Consider the following 12981-nt stretch of genomic DNA (forward strand, 5'->3'; position numbering starts at 1 on the left):
CCTCCTCCCGGGGTCTATTGTGCAATCTGACTCTTACTAAAAGATACTCAGATTGAACCTGTGCCCTCGTCCAATGCACAACAGGGACAGTATAACCAGGCAACTCGAGCCAGGATCATATTGTCAGTTCTGCTACTAATCTTGAAGACAGAATGAGGGCAGCTCACATCTGGCTGCTTTATATAACGAAGAAACTGTTTTGACGCCATAGAAAACAAGTCCCAGGCTGGGAATCAAGATACCGGGGTTTAGTCCTGGCTCAGCCAGTGATGGGCCGAGTCCAGGTTGCTCCTCTGTGGACAGCCTTTCATTCTCGTGGATAAGTGATGGGTCTGAATGTTTATAACCTTTCCTCTGCTCTGCGCCCCTCTCAGGAGGCCAGGTGGTCAACCTGATGAACCAGCGCCTGCAAACAGGTTTTACAGAGAATGAAGTACTCCAGATATTTTGTGACACCTGTGAAGCTGTTGCCCGCCTGCATCAGTGCAAAACTCCTATTATCCACCGTGACCTGAAGGTAACAGATCACCATTAAGTGCATTCATTAAGTGCATTCTTATGGAGTATTTTCTGTCTGCCCCAGGAATGAGGTAGATGTTATGGGGATGTGAGAAAAGTGTAAGGCATGGTACCAGATTCTAAGCTTACATTCTGCTTGGGGAGAGAAAGTACAAAGAAAAAAATAAATAGCAGAACAGTACAGTACAATATAGCTATCAATTTTATTAAGTAGCTTTCAGAAATTCTTTATAACCATCAAATGCCTGAACACATCTTTTTTGTTTTTCCTGATAAACTCCCAAATTCACTTTTCCAGGGTCAGAAAAAGTAATATGCTAATTTGAAATTTATAAACAATGGTGCTTGATCTTTAAAGTCTATTTCATACTTTGTAAAATCCATTAATTGGTGATTTAAAAAATTTGTCCTACTAATTACCATCCCCTTGCACCAGGCCTTTCGTACTGTAGTCACTTGACAATGTTCGTTGAATGGAATTGGCACCCAGTTAGGATCCACTAGCATCTCTGGAGCACTGACAGTGTGCCAGGTATTCTATTAGACACTTTATGTGCACTGTCTCTTGGGAGGGAGACATTCTTCTTTGCATTTTATGTTTGGGGAAACTCAGGAGCTGAGAGGTTATGTGGTTTGACTAAGGTCATGTAACTAGGAAGGAGCAGTATCAGAATTTGAATCCAGCTCTTCTGATTCTAAGTTACAATTTCTTTTCATTATACGTATGTTTCGAGAAACATGCTTCATGGCTAATATTTGCATCACTGTCCCCTAGTGTGCTTGTTAAATGCAGGCTACTGGGTTCCCCGCTGAATATTTCGGGCTATAATTTTTGTGATGGTGCCAGGGAAGTCCAGGAGTTTTTATCTTAGGCATCCCAGGTGGTTTTTGTATATTCTAAAGTTTGAGGATCATAGCTGCATACTAGCATTTCTGTTCTGAGGGTGTTTTTTAGTTTATTTGTTTGTTTGTTTCTTTAATTAAGATACCATAAAATTCACTCTTCTAAAATGTACAATTTGGTGGATTTTAGTATATTTACAAGGCTGTGCAACCATAGCCACTGTCTAATTCCAGAACATTTCATCATCCCCCAAAAACCCTGTATTCATTAGGGGTCACTCCTCATTCTCCGCTTGTCCCAGCCCCTGGCAACCACTAATCTACTTTCTGTTGCTTATTCTGGACATTACATCTAAATGGGCTTGTAGAGTATGTGACCTCTTTCACAAGCATAGTGTTTTCAAGGTTCATCTATGTTGTAGTGTATATCAGTACTTTGTCCCTTTTTGTTATAACATGCCATTTTGTGGATGTATCACATTTTGTTTATTCAGCAGCTGGTGGACGTTTGAGTTGTTTCTACTTTGGCTGTTATGAATAAGGCTACTATGAACATTCATATACTAGTTTTCATGTGGGCATATGTTTTCAGTTCGCTTGGGTACATACTTAGGAGTGGAATCGCTGGGTCATATGGTAACTCTAATTTTTTCAGGAACTGCCACACCGTTTTCCAAAGTGGCTGCACTATTTTACATCCCACCAGCAACATATGAGGTTTCCGATTTCTTCACACTGACCTACCACTTGTTATTGTCCTATTTTATTTTCCCACCCTAGTGAGTGTGAAGGCTCCAACAGCCTTGGACAGCCTGCTCCAGTGTGCCTCTGCCCACAGTCAGCCCCTTTTCCGAGTGGAGCGAGGAGGATACATCTCAGTGAATACTATGAGCCTCACATCGTATAAGTACATAGTTCTGTGGGGACAGTGCAGATACAACATGGTTCCTATGCTCATCAAGTTAAAGGATTGGTGAGAGAATGTAAATGAAATATTGGGAATTGAAACCTGAATAAGTGAAATACAAAACTTTATAGAACAAAGTGATGAATGGAAGAGATTCAAGTGGCTTAATATGTGGTCAGATAGTGGGATCTGGCAATGGTGATTGGAGCCTTCTGGAAAAGTCGGATTTTGAAGGACTGGTGGGATATGGGTGGTCACAGAGAGGATGAAGGGCATTTCAGGCAGAGAGCAGGGCCCGAGAACTGCCAAGAGAAGGGAACAAGAAGGCATTTGAAGGTGAGGAGATAGGTAAGGGCTTGGTACCAGGCCAGTTACAGACCAGGCTAGAGTGACTGCAGGCCACTCCTCTAAGAATGTAATGACACTTTATTTATTTATTTATTTATTTTTATTGAAATATAGTTGATTTACAATGTTGTATTAGTTTCAGGTTTTGACAGTTTATTTCTGGTTGCCTTAACCATGAGTGAAATTCTTGGGCATGTTAGCATGTATTGCAAAATAGGCAGTGGTACCAACATTTTAGGACCTGACCTTTCTTCCTGCCACCTGCCTTGGAGAAGAGTTCATGAGGGGCAAAGAAAAGGGGGAGAAGTGTGGCCCAGTTGCACCAGCACTGCTTCTGTGACCCGTATGAGCTCAGGTTTCTCCAGAACCCCATTCTCCCCCCAGGTCAGATGGGGTTCGATTTCATATTGGAACTCAGATTCTATAGCACAGTAACTTGTACCGACTGTATTGTAAGCTCTGTGAGTGATGAGCGTCCTTCATGTTGTCAGATGCACAGGGCACATTTCTATCCCTGTCTCGTTCTCCTGCCTAGGGCATTTGCCTCCTCTGTGACTGTCTCTCCCCATGACCCCTGTGCAGCGTGTTCTCCCGGGGCCCTCAGGCTCCTTGGTTGCTCCTCTTATCACTTAGCCTCAGAGCCTCAGCTTCCTCGTCTGTGAGGTGGAGACAACAGCGCCAGCCTTGTTAGGGTCAGGGTGAGGCTAAAGGAGAACATGCATGTCAGTGTGCAGGCGCATCCTTGGCGTGGAAAGTCCTGAGCGGGCACCCAGGGAGGTGAGAGCAAGGGGAGAGACCAAGAGGGCCATTGAGCATCCTTTTAGAGAGTGCTACTCCCATGTGAAACAAAATCTTCCTTTATTGTAACTTTTTTCAACATTTGTTTGTTTAAACGAGGCCTAAATGATAATCATTTCATACCTGTAAATAGCACCTGCCCAGTTTACCCATTCCCAGCGTATTAGTGCTGCTGTGAGGTGGTGGAGAAGCGTCACCCACGATGGGAACCTGAGGCACAGAGCTCAGTGTCTTGCCTGGGGACACGGTCGGGGGTTGGTCTCAAGCAGCCAGAACTGTTCTGAACAGCCTGTGAGATGTCTCAGCAGAGAAACTCGGAGCAAACTGGAATCTGAGGGTAAGGCTGGGGCACAAGCGAGTGGCTGCCACGCTCTCCTCAGCCCCTGCCCTTTGCCCCTTCGTCACCCAGGGCAGGGCACACAGTAATGGTGTTCAGTCAGTATTGAAGACCATCGGGTGTGCTGCTGGTTCGCCAGTAGTGGTTCAGGAGACTTTGTTTCCCTTTCTCCTTGACCTTGGAAATAAGGAGTGTAAATAGGAGGAGGCTCATTGAGGAGGCCTTGATGGTGATTGTTCTAGAGGAGTCCTGTTGCTGTTGGTTTTAGTCGTTGACTCCCGGTTGTTTTGCTGAAGCTTTCCCAAATTCCCCAAATCTTACACTCATTGCCATCTGGATGCTTTTGTTAGCATGTTAGATCCTGTTGACTTCTACTACTGTGTGCTTGGTGGGCAGTCACATTGCCTGCTGCACTGCCAACTTCCTAGGCAGGCGTGAAAAGTCCCCCTGTGCTTCCTGTTTGCCTTGGCTCTGTCATTGCATCACAGGGCCTTGGCCACCCTGAGCTCCCTGTCATGGCTAGAACCAGCCAGCACAGTCCTAGCAGTAGCCAGAGCCAAGAAGTCCTTTGTTGTCCTCTTGGCCAGAGAACGTGCTGGTGGCTGGTCTCCGGTTGCTCCCCTGTGAGCGAGGTGTCCCTTGGCGACCAGGCGCCTCGGGAGTAGTCTGTGGGGCACACAGGAGGGAGCACAGGCCAGGCCGGCTATAGGGCCCCGTGTTGAGCCAGTGTCACCCTCTGCGGGGGCCAGCTTGGTCACACGCAGAACTGAGAAAGGGCCCTCTCTTGCCCTGCCTACCACGTGTGTGGTCTTTCTTCCAAGTTCCAGAGGGGAAATAAGCTGAAAGCGGTCCCTGTCCTTAAGCAGCTTATGTTCTAAAAATAACCATGACAGAAGTTCTAGTCTTTATTGAAAGTCTCTCCTCCAGGACATAGTTCTAACATTTTCATTATTTCCCCCATTGTTTAATTGCCGTCTCTCTGAAGAATGATAGAGGTCATTCCTGCAGATCATGGGGTGTCCTAGACCTGGGACGGTCACGTTAGCCAGCCCTTTCTTTTTACCAACGGCGAAGCCTCTGCCCAGAAAGGCCGTGACCTGCACAGTGAATTCAGTGATCAAACCAGAACAAAGGCCAAGGTTGTTTACTCTCAGTTTGGTTTCTGTTTGTTTGGTTTTGCTGTATTTTACCATGATGTTTGTCCTAACATTTAAGAAAGGGGGAAAAAAGGGTTAAGACTTAATAAGTACATTCTAGATTGAAAAAGTCCTGAATGTCTCCTCAGTTGTCAGAAAGGAGATGTAGATCTCATGAAGTACAATAGGATGAAGATTCTTGTCCTATTTTTGGAGTCACAGGTTGGAAAACCTGCGTGCATCTAATCCTCCACAATTTCTAGTGGTAAAAAATTAATTTCTGTGGCTGAAATGCCTGGATGCCATATCTGCTTGGAATATTGTCAAGATGAAGAGGTCAGGAGGACGTGGCTTTCCAGACCCCTTAGCTAAAGCTGTGAGCAGAATTTGGGAGTGACAACTTTAATAACGCTCTTAGGCTGACAGGTTGGGAGTAAGGTCAGCAGTGTTAAACTCTCAATGAGCTGAAAGGTGGGCGGTTGTAAGTGATGGTAACCAGCGTCAGGCTGACTTCCTGAAGGGCTTGGCCAAAAACGAAGTCACCGTGCAGATTCTCTGAAGCTTCCAGAAGCTGGTGTATGAAGATCCAGTTGGTTCCCGACCTTCCTAAGCTCTTTGAATCCCTCTCGGCCCTGGTCATCTCACAGGTGGACGATGGTACCTGCCCTCATTGTTTCCTTTCTCTCACATCAGTGCAGCAGGGGAGGGTGAAGCCCCAGCCGTGTGGCAGCCTGAGCCCGAATCCTGCCCTCGCAGCCTTGTGACCTCAGACATGTTAGGTAACTGGACTCTGTTCTCTCGTGTGTTAAGACGGACAGTGAGGCTGTGTAAGAATTTCGTTAAATACTGTAGGTATGGGCTTCCCTGGTGGCGCAGTGGTTGAGAGTCTGTCTGCCGATGCAGGGGACGCAGGTTTGTGCCCCGGTCTGGGAGGATCTCACGTGCTGCAGAGCGGCTGGGCCCGTGAGCCACGGCCGCTGAGCCTGCGCGTCCAGAGCCTGTGCTCCGCAGCGGGAGAGGCCACAACAGTGTGAGGCCCACATACCGCAAAAAAAAAAAAAAAAAAATACTGTAGGTAGAAGCGTACATGGGGCAGGGTTGAGCCTATATTAAGCTCTGTTAGTTGCTGATACCATTGTTGTTTATATCATCCTGCCCCTGTGCCTTCCTGTTCCTAGCTCCACTTATCTAAGTCCTGCACTTCCTCCAAGGCCCAGCATTATCTCATCTCCTCATTCATAAGAGCGCTAGCCCATAATATGTCCGGTCCCATGTTTTCAGTTTTCCGGTGCCCAGGATGGTGCTGCCCCAGCCACAAAGGCCTGCCTCTGTGCCTCAGACACCTCATGTGTGCTCCCACATCTGCACCTTTATGCTGGCCGCTCTCTACTGGGAATGCTTGTCCCCGACGTGGTCCATGGCTGCTCCCCTCATCAGGGTGACTGTGCTGTTTATAGTAGCATCCTTCTTTATTTTACATACATTTAATCTGCTGGGGGGTTTTCCACAATATTTATCACTACCGGGCAGTTATACTTATTATTATTATTATTTTAAATCATCAACTGGACTCTAAGCTCCATGAGAGGGACTTCCCTGGTGGTCCAGTGGTTAAGACTCTGCGCTTCCACTGCAGAGGACACAGGTTCGATCCCTGGTGAGCAAACTAAGATCCTGCAAGCCCTGCAGCATGGCCAAAAATAAAATAAAATAAAAATTAAAAAATAAAATAAGGGACCTCCTGGCGGTCCAGTGGTTAAGAATCCATGTTTCCACTGCAGGGGCACAAGTTTGATCCCGCATGCCATGCAATGTGGCCCCCCAAAAAAACCAAACCCTAAGCTCCACAAGAGGATGAACTTTGATTTGTTCACCGAGAAAAGTACTTGGCACGTAATAGGAGGTAGTAGGAGTTCAAATGTATTTCTTTAATAAAGGAATGATAACAATACCTATCTTACACGTGTATAGGGAGATTTACAGTTCATTCTCTTACTTGCTTCATAAGAACAGTGATAGAATTATTATCAGCTTTACTTTACAGATGAGAAACAAGCCCAAAGACGTTGGTCCAAGGCCAGACATTTAAAATAGTCCCTGAGGTCTTCTGAACCCCAGGTGCAGTGTGCTTGCCACGTGTCATGCTCTGTGTTAAGTGTTTTGTTGATGATGGTGCTGGCGATGATGCAGGCAGCAGCCATCTGGAGCTCAGAGGTCTTCACTGGTGTTACACAGGGACGGATAGAGAGAGGGCGGAGCTTGCAGCTATTGCTAAAGTGGCTGTGGCCAAGCGATCTCACCTTCATAATCTCAACTGATCCTCCCAGTAGACTTGCACAGTAACGAAAGCAGGGATTATGCTTCTTCTCTGAATTGATAGTTCTTTGATATTGCTCAAGCTTTCCCTACATTGATATCTCTGGTTCCCTTGTGTATTTTTGTACACACCCTTAATTTTTAACTGGTTTTCCTGTAAATATAGTTTTGTACATATTATCTTTGTGGGAGGGAGGGAGGCCAACTGGGGACCAGGTTAGATATAGTATAATTCCTGAGTTCTGTCAGTCTGGAACTAACCAGAAATACAAACCTAGTTTTTGGGGTGGGGGGACAAAACGAAAAGCCCCGATGTGCATCATCTTTTATTCTGTCCTTTGTCTACTTAGCTTTCCTCCCTTCCCCAACAGTGATTTTGCTCCCTAGAACTACCTTGTTTGTGTTTTGATATGAATTCGCTTTTCAGTTTTCTAGATTGTACATTCCAACATTAGAAGGAGAGAATCTGATTCAGGAAGGGACTGCACACATACAACAGGAGAAGCATGGTTTCACAGGTGCCCTGTAGGATGTATGAGGCCAGCAAGGAAGATTGTTGCTGAAAGATACTGAGTAAGGGATTTAGGGGTCCCTTATGTGTGTGAAATACTGGCCAGGTATTGTAGGAGACACATGAGCATAATATAATTATAGACCAGAGGCTGGCAAACTTCTCTGCAGAGGGCCAAAGAATAAATATTTTAGGCTTGTCAGCTATATAGGCTCTGTTTCAACTGCTTGACTCTGCTGTTGGAGCTTAAAAACAGCCATAGACTAGAGGGTAAGTAACCAGTGGGCATGGCTTGGTTTGGACGGAAGGTCTTTGTCATCCCTTCCTAGCAGTGGTAAGTTCTGTAGATTTTTGTAGGGCGGCCATGTAAAGTTCTGCTGAGGAGTTATGGCTTGAGCAAGGCCTTGAAGAATGGCTAGGAGTTGACTAGTAGAGGGAGCAATTGAATAAAAAGACAAACTAGTCAATATGGGGAATGCTTAGCAGACGTTGAGCAAATCAGCCTGACTAGTATTTAGACACTTGGTTCCTCATTGACTAGGTTCCTAATTATAGGGACATTTCTGAACATAAAGAACTAAGATACCCCTGGCCTTAAGCTTGTATCCAGTACATTGGGTGAGTGTAGTCATCCCTACCAGGGTAGGAGGATGGGGATGGGGGGCTTGGAGTAATTGTTCTGCTTCTAACCTGCTTCCTGCCCTGGCAGAAAGACAATTCCCTGTCCTTCTCTAGAGTTGGATTGCCTAGGTTCACTTCCTTCCTTAATCACTGTGAGCCTCACTTTCTCTGTCTGTGTAACAGGGATTATTATTACATTGTTACTATGAGGACTGAATGAGATAATCCATGTAAAGTGCTGAGACAGTAGTACTTGTATTAGTAAAAGCTCAGTAAATGGTAGCAGTTCTTTTTATAACCTCTAAATTCGATTGGAAATATTAATGTTGCCTTGTTGGAATTATTTTAGATTCCTAAAGTGAGTATACGTTCAGGATAGCTTGACTGTTTCACTTGGTGTACATAGATTAAACTCATGAGCATTGTAAAAAGCTGTAGATGGTGGAAATATTTGCCTGACTCAGCCCTGTCTTCGGGGAACAAGTCTCCCCTAAGAATTCTTATTCACAAGAGCATATCCACGCAAGTTTATGGTCATAGTTCACACTGCCTGTGTGGCTAAAAATCCCAAGGTCAAAACTGTAAATTAAAGTGATATAGGTTATTAGTGCCCCAGGTGCATAAGTGAATTATCTCTGGAAGAATAATAGACTTTAAACTCAGGCCTCCAAGGCTTCCCACAGATGAATTCCAAGGAACATGAGTTAACAACAATGACAAAACCCCTCACAGCAGTACCGTGACTGACACTCAGTAGGAATAAGAAACAATAAACTACAGAGTCAGTTTGCAGCAAAGACTTTAGGTATTGGATTTAGCAGATACAGACTATAAAATAAACATTTTGTAGGTATATAATTTTAGACGAATTAAAGTATAGAAGCAAGAGACATCATAATTGACAAGATATTTTTAAAAGGACTAGCAGTAATTGTAAGGGCCTGGGTATTTGGTGGCTCCTATCTTATTTCTGACAGACTGACACACACACACACACACACACACACACACACACACACACATACACACACAGGGTGTTGTATGCATTTCTCTTTTTTAGTTTATTCCATTTAACCAACATTTTCTGTTCTAAGCACTATGCTAGGCATTGGTAGAGAAGACTACAAATATCTGTGCTTGTCCTTAAGGAGCTTATAGTCTACTCTTACCTTTGTTTTCCAAAGGTGATCAGTCTTTGGAAGGCTGAAGACAAAAGGCAATGGAGACTACAGACTTACTGACCTAACAAGGTTTTTTTGGCTGCCATTTTACTGCCCACGTATAGCCAGGTCTGTCCTCCAGCATTACCAGTCAGCTCAATTCACCTATACCAAAAATTAATACATCGTGAGTACAGTAGTGCCCACTGTTGTGGAATTGTTATTTCTTTGGCAGTGTCCTTTGATACCAAGGATTTCACTAGGGTCTGGTCTTCAGAAGCTCCCTCCTACCCAGAACTCCTAACTCACTGCCCAAAGAATTCATCTATAAAAATATAAGGATGGTACTTTAACAGGAGAACTGTGCATTTGCCCACAGGCTTTTAATCACTTTGAGAAGTAGCCAAAATATAGCAAATATTTATTAATTCAGAAAATCCTAACCTATCGTAGTAAAGAAATTGATATATGTGTTTATAAGGCCCAAATGAAATCACTGACATCAGGAAGAACAGAGTACTGAAGGAACGTAGGGAAGGAGTGATATTTGTCTGAGTGGGGGCCTGAGGAATGCTTCAAAGAAGAGGTGGCATTGGAACTGGAGTGTGAAAGGTGAATGGGATTTGGATAGTTAGGTAGGGAGCTGGTGATCATCGGGAGCATCTTAGACTGAAAGAAAGGCAGGAATAAAGATACAGAGGCTTAAAACTATAAGGATTATTTCTGCAGAGCTGAGAAATGTGACTAGAAATCTGGAAAAATGGGACTCTTGCTTCCCCACTGTGGAATTTCCTTTTTTTACCCTATTGCTGTGCATCTTTTTTTTGTTCCACTTGGAATGACCCCTGTTGACATACTTAGAGGAGAATAACTTTCCTATGCACATTAATGAGATTATCAGAAATAAAGTATCTTATTGATGTGTATGCAAACCAACTTTTCAAACACATTACTAAACGATATCTTGGAATGGGCGGCTGGGCGATGTTTTTCAGGTTGAAAATATTCTCTTGCATGACCGAGGCCACTACGTCCTGTGTGACTTTGGAAGTGCCACCAACAAATTCCAGAATCCACAAACTGAAGGAGTCAATGCAGTAGAAGATGAGATTAAGAAGTAAGCTTTTCCTCCTTTCTCGGAATTTTATCCATTATCGGATCAGCAGTTTTACCTTCAGCTCATGATTGAGAAGGTCAGGGTGAGAAGACAGTGGTGCTTGTCAGTTGCCCCTCGTCTCAGATCATCATGTTGGCAGTTGGGTTGTTGGATTTTAAGTGGAGGATGGGGAAGGGGTTCATGACCAATGAGCAGTGGAGTAAAATGAAAGAATCTTACAGCACTTTATCAATGGTCCTATGGTCATTATACATAGATCTTTTGATTTACATCACATAGCCCTTAAAAAGGTGCACACACTTTAGAAGTACTGTGATGCTTTTAAGTGGGATCACAACAGCTGTGACATTACCAGTCAGTTGGTTGTGCTTTTTACTGAAACCTAAATGGCTGTGTATTCCTTCCTGCTCATAAGGAGCTCACCTGCAGTCTAGTGGAATTAATGGTGCGTAGGGCTGTTAAAGTCTCTACAGATAGTGAATCACTGACTTCCACGAGAAAAAAGCTTCTTTAGATTTGTGATTCTAGTAAGAACCTGACCCATTTTCGCCTGTTGTCCAGAGTGTTGGATTTTTCACAGGCACCAGCACTCACTATTACTGCTCATAAATCAGCAGCCTAGAGTGCACACATATCCTGATCCTCTCTCTCCTTTCCTGCTTCACCCCTGGCAACCAAGCCTGGGGCAGGAAGACTTACGGTCCAAGGCCCTGATGGGCACCTAAACCGCAGAGCCCTCTGGGCTCTAGAGACTCTAGCAGCGCAAATCACAGGCTTGGTAACTCTCACTTTGAAGATGAGCTTATCCTTCTCTTTTCTTGAGCCAGAGATAAGAGGAAAACTGTTGTTTCAGCCTTATGCTGGCAGCAAAGATCCATCCACCTCCCAGCCTAGCCAGGACCCACTTTATCCTCCTGAGTGTTCCAGCCAGTATTACATCTCTGTGTCGAGCCACATCTAAAGGGATTACTATTTAAAAAAAAACAAATCAGTCAAATATACTATCAGACCACGAGGATTTACAGGAGAAGATTTTGTTATTTGAGGAGCAAGAAAAGTTGCTTTTAGAGTTTATTTAATACCTTAGTGTCTGCGTCCCCACCTGCTCTTAGATTGGAAGGACTGCAGCTAGAGGGCCGTGGGTGTGTGCCAAGGACAGCTCTTCATTTCACCTGCACTAATATTCCATACTGTCTTCTCCAGGATGCTCCCAGGGAACTAGACTCCACTAATATACATATATATATATATATTTTAAAGTAATTCTGCTACCCCTGGTTTTTAATTATAGCATTGACATATTTAACAAAAAATGAATCTCTTGATTGTAGATACACAACGCTGTCCTATCGAGCACCAGAAATGGTCAACCTGTACAGTGGCAAAATCATCACTACGAAGGCAGACATTTGGGTAGGTGTCAACTAACCTATCCACATCTCAGATGTCAGCAGTCTTGGCCATTAACTCCCAAGTTAATGCAGACAGTGCCATAGCAAGAGTGGCCACTGTACCATATCATTGTCTACTTATCCCTCAGGGTTATTCTTGACTCGAGGTGATGAGGCACTGCTTCTTGAAGCATGTCAAAGAAAATTACTTTAGACCTCTGTGAAAGTTATTCGGGTGACCTGCCCATTATTTAGGTGGTTTTCACATATGTGTTACTAGTTCTTAAGAGCAAAACCAGCTGAATACTTGTTCTTTATTGGAGCACAATTTGGTAGTGAGGATAGAAATACTATAACTTAGCAGATAAACAGTAATGTTGGTTCTAAATTCAAGTTTCTAGTGGGTTAATAGTACAGAGTGTTTAGATCGGCTGTAAATGTGGATGGTGCCAGTATCTCTCAGCAGACCCATTTGCAGTTATGATAAATAAATCACTAGTAGCAATCTGCTTTTTTTTTATTTTTTTAGGCTCTTGGATGTTTGTTGTATAAATTATGCTACTTCACTTTGCCATTTGGAGAGAGTCAAGTGGCAATTTGTGATGGAAACTTCACAATTCCTGATAACTCTCGATATTCCCAAGATATGCATTGCCTAATTAGTAAGTATTTCAAGTTTCTGGTTTCACATTTTTATTTCTAATCTCTAGGAATGGATTGGAGGATAAAGGGATTAGATCCCAGGAGTGATGAGTGGGATGCACAAATAAAGAAATGAGTTGATAACTGTTGGTCACTCAAAGACCATGTAACGGTGTCTAGTTAGAGTGGTGAGTCTTTTTGCCAGAAATCTAAACTTGGTCTCACACCTGGGCTGGCCACCCGAGCAGAAATCTTAACTGGGCTTTGAGCATTACAGTACTGCTCTGTTCTCTTGCAGTCTGTATGAAAGCTGTGGTACCAAAGGAGTCCAGCTG

General features: G+C 43.9%; 1 protein-coding gene across 1 annotated transcript in view; it reads left to right on the top strand.

Moving 5' to 3' along the window:
- Nucleotides 1-12981, top strand: part of AAK1 (AP2 associated kinase 1) — a gene marked incomplete at its 3' end in the record, with an annotated part of 155371 nt that overhangs the window by 88764 nt on the left and 53626 nt on the right. The window contains exons 5-8 of the mRNA XM_079720514.1: nt 375-517; nt 10492-10613; nt 11945-12026; nt 12534-12666. Coding sequence (XP_079576640.1) covers nt 375-517; nt 10492-10613; nt 11945-12026; nt 12534-12666 — 480 coding nt within the window. The remainder of the gene's footprint in view (nt 1-374; nt 518-10491; nt 10614-11944; nt 12027-12533; nt 12667-12981) is intronic.

The sequence above is a fragment of the Hyperoodon ampullatus genome, assembly GCF_949752795.1.
Source record: "Hyperoodon ampullatus genome assembly, chromosome: 15".
In the NCBI taxonomy this organism is placed as follows: domain Eukaryota; kingdom Metazoa; phylum Chordata; class Mammalia; order Artiodactyla; family Ziphiidae; genus Hyperoodon; species Hyperoodon ampullatus.